General features: G+C 42.2%; 1 protein-coding gene and 1 long non-coding RNA gene across 3 annotated transcripts in view; one reads left to right on the plus strand and one right to left on the minus strand.

Moving 5' to 3' along the window:
* Positions 1–1,300: 1,300 nt before the first annotated feature.
* LOC116991341 (heat shock cognate 71 kDa protein) lies at positions 1,301–13,887 on the minus strand. 2 transcript variants are annotated; one of them, XM_033049898.1, is made up of 9 exons: positions 13,751–13,887; positions 11,586–11,795; positions 9,771–9,976; positions 9,213–9,365; positions 7,638–8,193; positions 6,386–6,588; positions 5,687–5,885; positions 2,788–3,020; positions 1,301–1,885 (listed from the first exon to the last, which is right to left on the minus strand). In XM_033049898.1, the coding sequence occupies exons 2-9, from the start codon at positions 11,788–11,790 to the stop codon at positions 1,706–1,708; spliced, it is 1,935 nt and encodes a 644-aa protein (XP_032905789.1). In that variant the 5' UTR covers positions 11,791–11,795; positions 13,751–13,887; the 3' UTR covers positions 1,301–1,705. The 2 variants fall into 2 exon arrangements, with proteins under 2 accessions (XP_032905789.1, XP_032905790.1); XM_033049899.1 differs by having other exon boundaries at positions 13,762–13,848.
* Positions 13,888–13,948: 61 nt separating this feature from the next.
* LOC116991205 overlaps positions 13,949–18,043 on the plus strand; it is a 254,808-nt gene continuing 250,713 nt past the window's right edge. The window contains exon 1 of the long non-coding RNA XR_004416711.1: positions 13,949–14,046. This is a non-coding gene — a long non-coding RNA (uncharacterized LOC116991205). The remainder of the gene's footprint in view (positions 14,047–18,043) is intronic.

Here is an 18,043-nt window from a genome sequence, read left to right on the forward strand (position 1 = left end):
TTATTAATTTAGGGAAGGAAATGATAGTCGTTAACCAGTCTGTCCTATATGTGACTCCTGTAGCAATTGTTTGATTCGCTGAAATGATATAGGAAGTATCTTCGCTGCAGAACACACAATAAGTCCCAGAGACCGTAATTTTATTTATTTATCTAATAACTCAGAGTGGTGGATACTAGTAACCTTGTTAAAGACAGAGACAATTATTGAGAGAGCAGATTGCATCATGATTTAACATTTGCACCTCTAAATATTTTCTTGATTCCATTTTTGGAGACGTATAAAAAACGTGCTAACATGATTCAGGGAAGCATTGAAGGTTTTCTTGAGAAATATAATTAAAACTTAGTAAAGTGGCAAAAACACTTAAATGTGTGGATGAAAGAGTGCATTTAGTTGCCAATTATGTAAGCGTAGTCTTAGCATACTCACATTGGTCACTAAACGAGGTAGCACAAATTAGACAGCACATAACGAACCAAAGATTTGATTTATCTTTTGTTCAGAATATTACTATAGAAGGGGGGTATATTTTTGCAGCTTTAAACAGCCAATAATTGTTTGTGATTCCTGTTAAGATTTTTTCACCTAACGCTGAGACATGTTCAGATTATTTATTACGAACATTTGCCTTACTTCAATGGGACAATGGGAAGGTAACACTTGGGTTGGTCAGATAAAGAGCAGCAAAGGCACAAATTGAAAAATTATTTCTGCAAACTGATTGAAACATGGTTCAGTTTGAAAAATAAATCACTGGTAAAACAGGCACCTGGCCTGTCGGGCCACACAATAGCGCCAACTAAATGAATCATTTTGGGAAAATACTGAATTCTGCAAGAGAATAGTAAATATGTTTTTTAATATTTGACTTTAACATTTCACCCTGAAATAGATCAGTCATGTAATTGTACGGTTAAACAGTAATTTGGCATATTCATATGGAATCAATTTGTGCCATAGCATTTTTATTTTCATTGGAAAAGGACCATCTTACCATGGTGTAATCCTTTAAACCAACTAAGGATCAAAGCTGTCCTTTTTGGTAGAGGGGCACAACTTGCAAAAGAGAGGATGATAAGAGGACTAACCCATTGCTGAAAATACTACTAAAGAAGGTTTAAACTCAAAAGTAGTTACTCAATCCAAATTTTAACCACCCTCTTAAAACTTAAGGGACGAGGTTAATGAAAAAGCACAAGAAGATTTAAAAATCTTGAAAATGATTTAAAATATCCAGAGATCTAAATTTTAAAATCTTGAAAATGATTTCAAATATCCAGAGATCTAAATTTTCTAGTTTGCTACTTTTAAATTCAACCTTTAATGCAACTAATCAAATAACAGAAAAATGAATTATTGTGCAAAATGACTAGTAACATGAAAATAGCACAAATAGTAAACATGAATGCTCAAATTAGAGAATTAGAACTAGAAAAGTTGAGACTCGGAAGCTGCAATGTGTCTAATCAGAAGACAATACTCAAGCTTCATTCAGAACTGTACAACATATTAGACCTCATTACCAAGTGGATAGATTTAAAATAGTATTTGCAATCTACCAAGAAAACAATGTAACATTCTGAACTAGAATTTATTTAGCCAGATGTTCACGTCTCTATAAACTTAACACATTTAACACCAATAATGGGGGGTTTGCATTATTACAGTACACAGTAACAGCCAGATTAGTGATGCATATGTTTTAGTCAACTTCTTCAATAGTTGGTCCAGATGTTCCTCCAGGAGCAGCACCAGCTCCAGGAAAGCCTTCTGGCATACCACCAGGCATGCCACCAGCACCTTGATACAACTTGGCCATAATTGGATTGCAGACTTTCTCAATTTCTTTTAATTGATGTTCATATTCATCTTTTTCTGCAGTCTGAAAAGATAATTGACTAATTAGCTGGTTGACAATATACTTATATTTTGGAACAGATCAGTCAAGACTCTTGTGCCAAAATCAAGATCACTTGAAATATCAGTTATTTAGCGCCGTTCCACAATTCCACAGGGGGAGTCTAGAACCAGGGGCCACAGATTAAGAATAAGGAGTAAGCCATTTAGAACGGAGATGAGGAAACACTTTTTCACACAGAGAGTTGTGAGTCTGTGGAATTCTCTGCCTTAAGGGCGGTGGAGGCCTGTTCTCTGGATACTTTCAAGAGAGAGCTAGATAGGGCTCTTAGAGATAGCAAAGTCAGGGGCTATGGGGAGAAGGCAGGAACGGGGTACTGATTGGGGATGATCAACCATGATCACATTGAAAGTGCTGGCTCGAAGGGCTGAATGGCCTACTCCTGCACCTATTGTCTATTTCTGCACTTCCTTCTATTTCCCCCCCAGAAAAACAAAAGATTGCTAATCATTTTTATTCCATCCTTGCTTTCTAACTGAAATTTCCGTGATTCTACATTGATCAAAAGGACATCATCCTTCTTGAAATCTGTTCTCAAACGCTCCTGTATAATAGAAATGCCACTTAAACCCATTGTACATTAGTTAGAACAATTGTAGCTGGATACAACTAACCCTTAAATTCCTTATTCTTCATTTAGCATTTCAACCTGCACCATTTCCACTAACTAGGAACAGAAGTTCCAAAATTAAGCTCACAAGCTAATATAGGCACCACAAATTGGTCTTGGCACTTAAGAGGTAAATACAATGTTATCTACCGAGTAAACTCCTGCAAGCAATGCTTAAATGCAGTTGGTAAAACTGACCCATTACTTGCTTGGTAAAATATGCAATCAATTATCTAAAGTCACCCCACAAACTTACCTGGTTCTTATCCAACCAACTTATAACTTCATTACATTTGTCCAAAACCTTCTGTTTGTCATCATCACTTATTTTACCCTTTAGCTTATCATCTTCAATAGTAGCTTTCATGTTGAAAGCATAAGACTCGAGAGAGTTCTTTGATGAAACTTTGTCACGTTGTTGTTCATCCTCTGATTTGTACTTCTCAGCCTCCTGGACCATACGTTCTATATCTTCTTTGCTCAAACGACCTGTTAATTTAATCAGAATGGTGTTCACTTTTGTTTTCAAAACTGGAACTTGATAATCAAGAGGAAGGGCAAAGAGAATACTTCCAAATTTGCATGTTTCGACTAATGTTATGCAACAAAGTAGTAGCCTTTATTAGTCTGGCACGTCGATCTCTACAAAGCTGAGGCCACGCGCCAACTCTCGGACACCTCCTCCTACTTACCCCTGGACCATGACCCCACTGACGAGCACCAGGCCACCATCTCTAGCACCATCACCGACTTCATCAACTCCCACGCCCTGCCCGACCGAGCCTCCAACCTCATCGTTCCCCAGACCCGCACGGCCCGTTTTTACCTTCTCCCCAAAATCCACAAACCTGACCCATTGTCTCTGCCTGTTCGTGCCCCACCGAACTCATCTCCACATACCTTGACTTCATCCTATCCCCCTTGGTCAAATCCCTTCCTACCTATGTTCAAGACACTCTCCGCGCATTCCATTCTCTAGGCCCTCACCCCCTCATCTTCACCATCGACGTCCAGTCACTCTACACCTCCATCCCCCACCAGGATGGCCTCAAAGCCCTCCGGTTCTTCCTCGACCAGAGGAGCAACCTATACCCAGCCACTGACACTCTCCTCCGCCTAGCGGAGCTGGTCCTTACCCTCAATAACTTTACGTTTGACTCCTCCCATTTCCTCCAAGTACAAGGTGTAGCTATGGGCACACGCATGGGCCCCAGCTACGCCTGCCTCTTTGTCGGGTACGTCGCACAATCCTTGATCAATACGTACCAGGGCCCCATCCCCGACCTCTACCTCCGTTACATCGACGACTGCTTTGGGGCCACCTCCTACACCCACACACAACTGACTGACTTCATCCACTTCACCACCAACTTCCATCCGGCACTCAAATACAACTGGACTATTTCCAACACTTCCCTACCATTCCTTGACCTCACTATCTCAATCGCAGGTGATAGACTTCTGACCGACATCCAGTATAAACCCACTGACTCCCATGGCTATCTGGACTACACTTCTTCCCACCCTGCTTCCTGTAAGGACTCCATCCCCTACTCCAAATTCCTCAGCATCTGCTCCCAGGATGAGGCGTTCCACACCAGGGCATCTGAAAAGTCCTCATTCTTCAGGGAACGGGGGTTCCCCTCCTCCACCATAGATGAGGCTCGCACCAGGGTCTCTTCCATACCCCGCAACACTGCTCTCTCTCCCCATCCCCGCACTCCCCCTAGTCCTCACCTTTCACCCCACCAGCCGTCACATACAACAAATAATCCTCCGTCATTTTCGCCACCTCCAACGTGACCCCACCACTCGCCACATCTTCCCATTTCCCCCCATGTCTGCCTTCCGCAAAGACCGCTCCCTCCACAACTCCCTTGTCAATTCTTCCCTTCCCTTCCCTCCCGTACCACCCCCTCCCCGGGCACTTTCCGTTGCAACCGCAAGAAATGCAACACCTGTCCCTTTACCTCCCCCCTCAACTCCATTCAAGGACCCAAGCAGTCGTTCCAGGAGCGACAGAGGTTCACCTGTATCTCCTCCAACCTCATCTACTGCATCCGCTGCTCTAGATGTCAGCTGATCTACATCGGTGAGACTAAGCGGAGGTTGGGCGATCGTTTCGCCGAACTCCTCCGCTCGGTCCGCAAGAACCCACCTGACCTCCCGGTGGCTCAGCACTTCAACTCCCCCTCCCACTGCGAATCCGACCTCTCTGTCCTGGGTCTCCTCCATGGCCAGAGCGAGCAACACCGGAAATTGGAGGAACAGCACCTTATATTCCGCTTGGGGAGTCTGCAGCCTGCGGGCATGAACATTGAATTCTCCCAATTTTGTTAGCCCTTGCTGTCTCCTCCCCTTCCTTAGCCCTCGGGCTGTCTCCTCCCATCCCCCAGCCCTCGGGCTCCTCCTCCTCCTTTTTCCTTCCTTCTCCCCGCCACCCTCTATCAGTCTGAAGAAGGGTTTCGGCCCGAAACGTTGCCTATTTCCTTCGCTCCATAGATGCTGCTGCACCCGCTGAGTTTCTCCAGCTTTTTTGTGTACCTTCGATTTTCCAGCATCTGTAGTTCTTTCTTGAACACTGAAGCCTTTATTAGTAGTTTGCATTACACTGTAGAAACCCTGACACTGCCATACCATATCAGATTAATTTTCTCCACTTTCAGTAAATTTGCTGGTAAATCAACCAAGTAGCAAAGAGATGTCCCCTGAGGAAAAGCCATTGTCTGAAGGAAAGGAATGATATTTTTTGCAGATACAGTTTTTATATAACAGATCAAAGGGATTATGGAAGAGGCAATATCAAAATGGCAGTTGCACAAGCAGAAATTCTGTTCCAGAGTACATTAGCTCATTCTTGGATTTCATAGTTTCAGTCAGACATAGCAAATTTGGAACCATTGAAGGTCCTACATGATAGGATGTTCAGACTGGGTTAAGCAGGTTGCTAAGAATGAACATTTTTATAATGCCCAGAAGCAAGAAATATTAAGTGATTTTTAATGCATCTCTACTCTTCCCATAGTGCTGAGGTTTAATCAAAAGTTAAAAATCTATGCCATAATAAGTCTAAAGACTTCAGAACAAATTTATGAGCTATTAATGCCAGAGAAAGTTTTGAATAAAGCATTGAAAACCAAGTGATAGCAATTTACCTTTGTCATTTGTGATCGTGATCTTGTTTTCCTTCCCAGTGCTCTTGTCCACTGCAGACACATTCAGGATACCATTGGCATCAATATCAAAAGTCACCTCAATTTGAGGCACACCCCTCGGAGCAGGTGGAATCCCAGTCAGCTCAAACTTGCCCAGCAAGTTGTTATCTTTTGTCATGGCTCTCTCACCCTCAAATACCTAAGAATACAATTTCCAGATCAGTTTAGCCAAAAATCAAAAGATCTGTATAATTTGCATTTGTAAGAAAGTCAGTGAAAAACCCGCTTGTAGTTGATAATAGACATCTTAAGTTATCAAAAAACAAATAAACTAAAGGTCCACTGATATTTTCTGTAAATAAATTATATTACATTTGGTTACTGAAAACTTGCCTCTCATGTTTAAAAGTACAGCTGCATTTTAGGGACCATTTTTAAATCAGTTGTAATGCTGCTATTTATAGTAAATATAGGTGAACTTTCAAACATTTGTGGCATGATTTTAACATTAACTGCACATAAACCACCTTCCACAGATAGATCTAATCATTAATATAAGTCATCCATAATTTTCACACGTTCAGACAAAAAATAATAATTCTTCCAGCCAGAGTATTATTGGGGCTAATGTGCATTGTCTATTCTGGCTGCCACAAATTAAAATTCCTAACTCTAAGTTTAAATGAAAACAATTCTTACCTGAATGAGCACACCGGGCTGGTTGTCAGAGTAGGTCGTAAATGTTTGCGTTTGCTTTGTTGGAATAGTAGTGTTCCGTTTGATCAAGACAGTCATCACACCACCAGCAGTCTCAATGCCTAAGGACAGCGGAGTGACGTCCAATAATAGTAGATCTTGTACATTTTCTGACTTGTCACCAGCCAAGATGGCTGCCTGAACAGCTGTGGTAACAGAACATAACCACAATATAGATTTGTCAGTGACTTAGATAAGCTACTTTTCATTATTGCAAGATTATGCTTCCAAAATGGACCTCTGCAGTTCCAAGTAGAGAGAATGAATGTTTCCCAACATTAGAGTATGAACTTGTAGTTTCTACTTACTAGTTTCAATTTTATAATCTATATTACTAAAAGTCTGATCTTGACCACTTCCAGTTGTTCTGTATATTGATTTTAGAAAAAACGCTGCCATTTACGGCTGTGTTTTTTGGCCATCTTAGAGTCCCCCTCCTCTGCGCAGGACAAGAAGAGTTATTAGTGTTTAAAAAATTGTGAGATTCTCTCTCCTGAAGGCCATGCCCCTTCCGGAGGGACTATAAAACCCGGAAGTGTTGAGTGCCTCAGCCAGTTTCTGCAAGATGGGGGAGCTAGAGAGGCACGTCCCCCCGTCTGAGCTGTGAATAACACTGAATACATGTGTACTAATCTGTGAGTGGCTTTACTGACCTGTCAGTGCCCTTAATGTGGTTTGAAAATATAGTTTGGAAATGCTAAAGCTGTGTTGCCTTTGGTTTGGAAATGCTAAAGCTGTGTTGCCTTTGGTTTCGAATTGCTAAAGCTGTGTTGCCTTTGGTTTGGAAATGCTAAGGCTGTGTTGCCTTTAGTTTGGAAATGTTAAAGCTGTGTTGCCTTTAGTTTGGAAATGCTAAAGCTGTGTTGCCTAATTAAAGTTGCCTTGCCCAAATTAAAGTTGCCTTGCCTAATTAAAGTTGCCTTGCCTTCTACATAATTAAAAGTCTAATCTTGACTACTTCCTGTTTGCGCTTTATATTGATTTTAGAAAAAACGCTGCCACGTACGGCTGTGATTTCTGGCCATCTTACTCAGAGTACCCAGCACAACAGGCTTGAGTGACTGAGCCGCCAGCCCAAGAATGCATTCGGCCCACAATGTCCATACTAGCCCTCTGGAAACCAGCCCCTTCAGCCCACAACACCCATACTAGCGCTCCATAAAGCATTTCCCCTACTATTAATGAACTTTGTTACCTGCACCATATGCGACAGCCTCATCAGGATTGATGCTCTTATTCAATTCCTTGCCATTGAAGAAATCTTGCAACAATTTCTGGATTTTGGGAATGCGGGTGGATCCACCAACCAGTACAATATCATGGATTTGAGCCTTGTCAAGTTTGGCATCTCGCAAGGATTTCTCTACAGGGTCAAGTGTGCCACGAAAGAGGTCAGCATTGAGCTCTTCAAATCGTGCCCTAGTGATTGAGGTGTAAAAATCAATACCCTCATATAGAGAGTCAATTTCAATGCTCGCTTGTGTACTGGATGATAGTGTACGCTTTGCACGTTCACAGGCAGTGCGGAGACGTCGAACAGCTCTCTTGTTATCAGTAATGTCTTTCTTGTATTTTCGTTTGAACTCAGTAATAAAATGGTTGACCATACGATTGTCGAAGTCTTCACCACCAAGGTGGGTGTCGCCAGCTGTAGATTTGACTTCAAAAATTCCATCTTCAATGGTCAAGATGGAGACGTCAAAGGTACCACCACCCAAGTCAAAAATCAGTACATTTCTTTCAGCACCAACCTATAACAAGAAAATACAAATTTTGCTAAAAAGTGCAGCTTTGTTTATGTGCAGCTTACCAAAACTATATTAATGAGCTGAACTGATTATGCTTCAATTACCCTGCCATCTAGATCTCAGCCCTGTAACTTTCTGCAACCCTGTGAGCTAACTTGCAGGCTCCTTTACTGCAGCATCGTGCAGTCCTCAAATACCCCAAGGTTCCATCGCCATGGCTCTTTTAGTTTAGTTTAGAGATACAGCGTGGAAACAGGTAATTCGGTCCACCAAGTCAGCGCCGACCTGCGATCCCCGCACAGTAATACTATCCTACACACACTAGGGCCAATTTCCATTTATACCAAGCCAATTAACCTACAAACCTTTACGTCTTTGGAGTGTGGGAGGAAACTGGAGCTACCCGGAGAAAACCCACGCAGGTCGTGGGGAGAACATACAGGCTCTGTACAGACAGTACCCGTCGTCAGGATTGATTCCGGGGCTCTGGCACTGTAAGGCAGCAACTCTACCGCTGTGCCACTTTCAACAGTTAAATTTGACTGAAGCTGACAGCAAATTATCAGACATGTATACTGTTCAAGTAAAAACCATTTATAGACAATAGGTACAGGAGTAGGCCATTCGGCCCTTTGAGCCAGCATCGCCATTCAATGTGATCATCCCCAATCAGTACCCCGTTCCTGCCTATCATCTTTAGTACCTTTGATATCAGAAATTAACTATTTTAAATCATGATCAACTACCCCATTCAAGTCAAGTGATGCAACAGACTCAACTTAAAGTGAGGTCTTGGGTGCACATTCCATGGATGGCGATTGTACACATGAAGCCCTGCTTTGGCATTCTTTATTTTTATTTTAGAAAGACGTTCAAGAATGTTATCTGAGACCACCCTAGTCTCAAGCATAATAATTAGACAGCCCTGCAGCAAATATAGATTGGCTCAAATGCCTAGAAAAGTATGTTAAATGCAGTAGGAATTAAGCCGCGTGTTATTAAGATATTTGCTATTGATATACCTTTTTATCCAAACCATAAGCAATGGCAGCAGCAGTTGGTTCATTTATAATACGGAGAACATTAAGTCCAGAAATGGTACCAGCATCCTTTGTTGCTTGACGTTGAGAATCATTAAAATAAGCAGGAACAGTAACAACAGCATTTGTAATAGTCTGCAAGATAAATAATTTGAATTGAATGTTATCTATTGCACTGATTGTAGCACAAGCAAAGCTGCTCCAAAATGTCAGAATTTGCTCCAAATTATTGATTTCCAATTTTTACTGTTCTAGAGAACCTTTTGAAAGCATCACCATTAAAAAGTCAAACTACATTTTCCTTGAAATACAATGACCATCCGTTCATCTTGTGCAGACCAATTGGGATGGAAGTTACCAATCAGTTTACTTAGTGTATTGACTAATATTTAGACATGATATATGCATTTTATTGCAAAAAATCTTTAAGACTAGTTTGTTGTTTAATCGTTTAAAATTAAAATCACTTGCAAACATGAATGTTCAGCATCAAATGGCAAGGCAAATCCTTATTTTAGCACAAAGTTAAAGGTTACCTACTTTTCCAAGATAGGCTTCTGCAATTTCTTTCATTTTTGTGAGCACCATTGAAGAGATTTCTTCAGGATAAAAAGATTTAGTTTCACCTTTGTAGTCAACCTGAACTTTGGGACGACCACCATCATTTACTACATTGAAAGGCCAGTGCTTCATGTCAGCTTGAACAACAGTATCTTCAAATCTACGTCCAATCAGGCGTTTGGCATCTACAAAATTCACAGGATGATGAATATTGAGACTTACAAAAAACATTTATCTGCCACAAAATGGTTCTACACTTATGTTGCTCCACATCAGCATTTTCCAAGCTGATTAGGACAGATAGACACAAAATGCTGGTGTAACTCAGTGAGTCAGACAGCATCTCTGGAGAAAATTATAGGTGGCTTTTCAGGTCAAAATACTTCTTCGGACCAGGACAGAAATCTACACCAACAAATCACTCAACTCAGGGTAACATAACCGCAAACAAAATGCTCACACAAGCAATAGCAAATTACTTCACCTCTGCAGCGTGATACAAATTACTCTGCAAGTGAAATGCCAATTTGGTTAGCAGTTCTTTGCATGTACAAGTTTCTCCAGTTGCGCCTTTACCGCCACAACAGTTGATGCCATCTCCCTGGCCCTACACTAATTCCTGGAACACCTGAATAAGAAGGATACCTACGTCAGACCTCTATTCATAGATGACAGCTCTGCTTTCAATACCATTATCCCAACGAAGCTTATCTCCGAACTCGTGGAACTTGAGTCAGCACTCCCCTCGGCAACTGGATCCTTGACTTCCCGACTCCCCGAACAGACCACAATCAGCGAGGATAGGTGACAAATCATCCTCAACGATCCCCTGCAACGGTGCCACGCAAGGAAGCTTTCTCTGCCCCCTACTATGACTGTGCATCAAACACCAATCAAACTCAATTTACAAGTTCGCAAACGACACCACCGTCGTGGGTTTGATATTAAGTAATGAAGAGACAGACTACAGGAAGGAGATTGAGAAAATCGTAACCTGGTGTCAAGACAACAACCTCTCCCTCAGTGTCAGTAAAACAAAGGAGATTGTGATTGACTTCTGGAAGAGAAGCAGTACACATACCCATTGATGGCGCCAAAGTAGAAATAGTCGAAAGCTTCAAGTTCTTATGAGTAAATATCACCAGCAATTTGTCCTGGACCAGCCACAATGATCTATGGCCAGGAAACTACAACTACTGCTTAGAAGGCTTAGGGGGTTTGGCACATTCCCAACAACCCTCACTAACTTTCTTGCGTCGTAGAAAGCATTTTATCGGGTTACATCACAGCATGGTTTGGGAACAGCTCCTTCCAAGACTGCAAGAAATTGCAGAGTTGTGGAAGAAGCTTAGACCATCATGCAAACCAACCTAACTTCCATTAACCACGTTGCCTCGGCCCCGGTCACTACCTCTTCTCCCCTCTCCCATCAGGCAAGAAGTATAGAGGTTTGAAAACGCATACCTCCAGATTTAGGGACAGTTTCTTCCCATCTGCTATCAGGCAACTGAACTTTCCTCTCACCAGCTGGGGTGCTCCAGACCTCCCATTATCCCATTGGAGACCTATGAACTATCTTTAATCAGATTTATCTTGCTCTAACTTGTATCATTTATATTTGTGGATGGCATGATTGCAATGTGTAGTCTTTTTTCTTTGACTGGATAGCATACAATTAAGATTATTCACTGTACCTCGGTCCACGTGACAATAATAAACTACACTTTAAAAGGTGCAGTATAATACCACAAAATACTGCAGTTTAGAACCTTCATTTACATTGCAATAACTTACCAAAGACAGTGTTGGTTGGGTTCATGGCCACCTGATTTTTCGCTGCATCACCAATGAGCCTTTCTGTATCAGTGAAGGCAACATAGCTCGGAGTAGTGCGGTTGCCTTGGTCATTTGCAATAATTTCAACTTTGCCATGCTGGAAGACACCTACGCATGAGTAGGTTGTCCCAAGATCAATTCCAACTGCTGGTCCCTTGGACATTCTGCCTGCAAAATAAATCGAGTGGTTTTAGTTTTAAAATAGGTATCAACATAGAAGTAAACAAGCTTTATTAATTTCCAACATGATTGTTTGCAATCTAATTGTCCTTGTTAAAAGTGGCAAACTCCTTGCTTTGAACTGTGGTTCTTCTGGTAAAGTACACTTTCGTGATGGCTGGGTAGAGTTTCAGGTTATAGACCGAGTGATAAGACAAACTATTATAAAACAAAATGATATGCAACTTGGGAAGGGATTCTGCAATTGTTATCTTGTTCTTCTAGGTGGTAAAAATTGCAATTGCAGTGTTGTCAAAAGTGATCATGACAAGTAACTGCAGCACATTTTATGGGTGTTATCAGCGGCCATTGTATTGATGAGATAGATACTGTCATTACCGTATATTTGCATATTTTTAATAATTCTCAATGCCAAGCAATAAAAGTTGCCGGAATATAAAGTTGAGATGGTACCAAAACAGTGATTGGCACAATTTTGATAGACAAGTAACAGAAAGCTGAACTATGACAGAAATAAAATTGAAATCCCACCATGGGCAGCTATGTCCAGTAACCTGAGCAGCCCTTCCAGGTGAGACAGGCAGAGATTCTCTTCCAACCTGGTCTACTGCATTTAATGCAGATGGCGAAACCTAGCACAGAACAGGAAGTCCACCTAATTTTCTCCTCCTTCTGTTCAATCATCTCTCCCAACCTGTTCCCCAATTGCCCTTCATTCCTCTCCCCACCCCACTTGTGTCCACCTATCAATTGCCAGGCTGTGCCTTCCACCTCCCCCCCCCCTCCCTACCAAATCTGAAGTAGGGTTCAACACAGAATATATTTGTCTATTCCCTTCGCAAATGCTGGCTGACCCACTGAGTTCCTCCTGCACTTTGTTTAAAAAAAAATCAGGATTGAACCATCTGAGCCACCTGCCATCCATACCCAACATTTTCCATGACCTGCATGAGATGGGCATTGGACAACACTGAACGGATGGCCATCCTACCTGAAGGACAGATCCCACGTCAGTTTATATCAGATTAAACTGCAGTCAGCACTGGTTACTGGAACCAAAGATACTAGAGGAGAGCTCCTCTAGTATCTGTGACTGGAACAGCTCTATCCATCCCCAGTGGCGACCCAAATACATCTGAGAACCGAGGGGATGAGTCATTTGAACAACAACAGGCATTCTTTAACAAATAAAAACACCTAGGGTGCAAGGCAGCTTTGTGGTAGTTATGGGCAACAATTAACGAAAAGGCTTATGCTGTGAGGTGCCCTAAATACCGCTTGATCCCATTAACTGAAGCTTAGAGGTCGACGGCTGACAGAAAGACGCTGCTTAAACGCCCGGGATGGTGGTGCGGCCAGGCGATGGGTGGGAGACCGACGGGCGCCTTCACTCCCCTCCCCATCTCAAACACAAACGACGGCTCGGGAGCATTATCCGCAACAAGGACACCTCGGGGTGCGCCGATTAGCAGTAGTCCCGGTGATGAGTCAGCCCAGCTCCCCCGTCATAAACTGTTCGCAGGCGCAGGGAGTCAGTGATGGAAACGGGAGCGTCAGTGATGGGGTCGAGGGAGTGTCAGTAATGGGGAAAGGGTCAGTGATGGGAGACACGGGAGTCAATGGTGAATAAAGGATGGGATCAGTGATGGAGAAGGGACGTGACAGTGATGGAGAAGGGAGGGTCAGTGATGGAGACACGGGAGTCAATGATGGAGGCAGTGATGGGAATACAGGGGGAGGGTCAGCGATGGAGGTCAGGGATGGAGAAGGGACGTGACAGTGATGGAGAAGGGAAGGTCAGTGATGGAGACACGGGAGTCAATGATGGAGGCAGTGATGGGAACACGGGGGGGGGGAGGGTCAGCGACGGGAACACGTTGGAGGTCAGTGATGGGGACACGGGGTGATGGCGACGCTCCGGGCATTAGCGGGCCGGTACTCACTCCCTGCTCACTTCAGCAGCACCGCCGATGATATCCCAGCGCGTGCGTCTCTCCGCTCTCAAGGTGCGCAACCTAACCGGCCGCCAGAAGATTCTGGAAAGGACCGGCACCTCCCGGCCAATCAGAGCGCGTCCGCCGAGGGCTCGTCACTCCGCCCCGCCCCGCTGGCGGGAGGACAGCCAATGGGAGCGCGGCCGGTCGCCGGCGGCAGGGGGGGCGGTTGGCGGCGCGCGGACCGGCGATGGAAGCGTCTGGAAGGAGCTGGAACTTTCCCGATGGCGGCGGGCGCAGAGCGAGTGAGTCTCACAGGTTAACAGGGAGAGATGTCTAAACATTCTCGCAGGGCGAGATCTCACAGGGAGAGATGTCTAAAACATAAAACTCGCTCCCGCACCGATTCCCATCGAACTCGCCTGCAGGACATTGCCCGCTAACAAATCCATATCAAATTATCACATATCAGTATCAAACCAATAAAAAAAAGAATATGATATCAAATTAATCATAAATCAGTAACAAATCACTATTAAACCAATAAATAAAATCAATATGATATAAACTAATTGTATCAAATCAATAATAAATCAATATATGAGTAAGTTTATGAATAAGTTTATTGGCTAAGTATGTACACATACAAGGAATTTGCCCTGGTGCTCCGCTTGCAAGTAACAACACGACATACAGAAATAATTAAGAATGACACATAAAACATTAAACATCAAACTAATAATAAATCAGTATCGAATCTAATAAATCACTATCAAATCAATAAATAAAATCTATGATATAAACTAATTATGTATCAAATCAATATCAAACGAATAAATTCAAGATCAGTATTGTTAATATCAAATCAATAAATCAAATTAATAATGCCTCAGTATCAAATCAATATCAAATTAATAAGCCAATAAATCAATTGCACTGAAACAAAATATTTCCATAAATGCTTTCACCCACAATATAAATTCTGCACATGCTTGATATATTTGTTAGAGTATGGAATGTTGCTTCAAATGTCTTGAATTTATTTAAAAAACAAAAACATCTTGTTCCTTTTTTTGGATTTCACAACAATCTTGCACCATTCTGCTGTTTTGCACTTGTCATTCTGTTTATTGTATTTATCATCACATTAGCAGGTGACACTTGAAAGGAACTTGAAAGACACTTGGGCAGGTATGTGCATAGAAAAGGTTTAGAGGGATATGGGATAAATGCGGGCAAATGAGAATGGTGTAGACGGGACATCTTAGTCGGCTTGGGCGATTTGGGGCAAAGGGCATGTTTCCGTGCTGTTTGAAACTAGGTATACTGTATGCTCTGCAAGCGTTATATGAACCAGGACTTTCAGTGCACCCAGGTGTATGTGACAATAACCTTATCTGGTGCCCTGATCTTTGGGGAAAGTTTCGGAATTGACCGAAGAGATCTGCCCTCGTTGTACAGCTCAAGGTGATCCCTATTTCTGGGTGCTTATCCCATTAACGGAATGAGTGTGGGATTACTTTGGCCACTCAGCGTCAGCCTGTATAATGCGATTAAGTGTGAAGCCTAAGTGTTCAATCCTGCTTGCGGTCTCCAGCAAACACACCGTTCCTTAGAATAAACTGCATGAATTTGGCTGCACAGATTCAAGATTAAAAAGATTCAAAATTAACTTTATTCAAAGTAAAACACAATACATAATAAAAGTGAAAAACTTTTAATAAATTCTTAGTATGTACAAACGGTGTTGCAGATGTTAGTTAATACACAAAATGGCGCAAGAAGGGTCGCGACCCAAAATGTTACCTATTGAGTCTGAAAAAGGGTCTCGACCCAAAATATCACCTATCCATGTTCTTCAGAGATGCTGCCTGACCTGCTGAATTACTCTGGAACTTTGTGTCTTTTTTAATACATTCTTAGTGTTGGTCTCATGTGTTTTTTTTATACATGGTTGATTTAACACATCTGATTTTTACGTACCACCATGTGACACATACGGCTTCCTGTGGCGACACCCTTTTTGTTTGAGATATTTACCCACCGTACTCAGCCCCTCAATGCAGCAAAGTGATGCACAAGCAGGCCACTGAGTCTATGTGCTTGTGATGCTGCTGCAAGCAAGATTTTCAATGTACCAGTATCTTGTGCATATGACAGTAAACTCGACTTGAATGCAATGACAGGGGAATGTGGGTATCCTTTAAACAAGTCTTCTGTCCATGAGGAGTAAATCACTCCTACTTCCTTTACCTCGGGTATGCAGACAAGCATCTGCTGCCTGTGCCTGGCTGTGATGTCATGACGGACTTGCAGATGCCAGTAAGCAGAACAAAATGTCCCTATAGACACAGCTCTGCAGTTTTATTGAAAGCTACTGGCCATGATTTGGAAAAGAAAAGTAAATGTGCATAAGCATTTAATAGTTGGTGCAATCACCATGGGTGAATGGGCATGTTTTCATATTGTATGACTGCAAATCCTAGACGTAACAGCTGATCACAGCCAATCTCAATGCCATTCAATGTCCTTGTAAAATAATTGTATGTACTTTGAGTGAAAGTTTCTTTACATCCTTGAGTCTTCTTTGTTCGATTGTTCAAAACCTAGAACCAGAAAACTGAGAGTGAACTGTTTCTTAAGTGAGAAGAGATGGATCAATGAACTAAAATCTCTCTGTAAGCCAGACAGAGAATGGCCAAAGCTTGAGCTGGGATTTGAAATCTCTGCTAATGATCCGGACATTAAATCAAACCTAACGGTGAACTTTATTGCTAAAGATCCTGTTATTCTTCTGAAGGATTTTCACACTTCAACATTGCTGTTACCACACATTCATGAGTTGATTGGACATGGAGGAAGACGTTTCATGCTATCAAAGCTCTGGACTATTATGTTTTGAACTATATATTGAACGTCATAAAATGCCTGATTTTAAGGGTTTGGTGCACACGGTACGACTTTGAACTAAAACCAGTGTTATAGTATGATTAATAACCTAGTTATGCTTGCTTCTAGAAGGCGAAAGTGAAGATGGAAGAGTTGATGAAGAATTCTGATTGCGGATATATAGTGCATGCATTTTTTTCCTTGTTGGTATAGTGTTTAGTATCCCCGCCTGTCACACGGTAGACCGAGGTTCAATTTCCCGACGAGGAGCCATGGGGTTCAATTCCCTGACCTTTTGCTTTTTGATATATGTTAAGCCTTCATGGCTACTTTTTTGATGTTTATTAGTAATTACCTCGTTATATACTCGGAACAATTATGGGCCGGTATGTAGTGGCCATTTTGCTTGTTTTGCATGTCATTGATGATGGCATGTGCCTTTAAATTTTAGACTACCCGTTATATTGTAGGTGGGATTTATGACGTATTTTTGGGTGTGTTTTGGGCTATGTAGCTTGAGCAGAAGTCAAGTCAAGTCACTTTTATTTCTATAGCACATTTAAAAAACAACTCTCGTTGACCAAAGTGATTTCCATTGGTGGAGTTTAGTTTGGTCTAGTTTAGTTTAGTTTTTAGTGTAATTTGGAGAGACCATGGAGAAGGTTTACCCTTCGACCATGCGAGGTGTAAAGGAGATCATGCGAAGTGTAATGGAGACACAAGGAGTTTTCTAAAGTTTAAAGTAATAAGCTGGAGTTCGATGAAGATTATAGTAACGAGTCGGAAGAAGTTTGGATGTACTTTATTGTTGTCATCAACAATAAAGAACATTGATCAAAAGACTGTTTTGAAGACTTATTTGTGAAGAAGCTCTGAAGGTCTCTGTGGGTGAGCTCGCATGCGTTTCGAAGATATTCCCCTTAACCATGCTCATCTATTTAGTGGCTAGAGAGTTAATTAGACATACACTAGACCTTGTTCTCTCTCATGGCTTGTCTGTGTTAAATTTGGAAATCTCTGATAGTATGGTTTCTGATCACATGCCTGTATTATTTGATGTCAATTTCACCAGTGCAGCAATTATACCTGTAGTGTCTGCTCGGCCCTGTCGGTCTTTTAACCCTTTTACTGCTGGCAAGTTCTCTGCTGCTTTCAATCAGCTCTGCGCCCCCTCTGCGTCCACTCCTCTCGATATGGAGGAGATTAGTTCGTGGTTTCACTCCTCCTGCAGAACTATACTGGACTCTGTGGCTCCATTAAGATCGTTGAAGCCGAGAGCTAAACCCGAGCCCTGGTTCAGTGACGTAACTCGTACAGCTCGAAGGGAGTGTCGCAGAGCTGAGCGAAAGTGGAGGAAGGACAGGCTGCAGGTTTCACTTCAAATTCTAAGGGACTGTTGGCGTCATTACCAGA

This window comes from Amblyraja radiata, chromosome 33 (genome assembly GCF_010909765.2).
Source record: "Amblyraja radiata isolate CabotCenter1 chromosome 33, sAmbRad1.1.pri, whole genome shotgun sequence".
NCBI lineage: Eukaryota > Metazoa > Chordata > Chondrichthyes > Rajiformes > Rajidae > Amblyraja > Amblyraja radiata.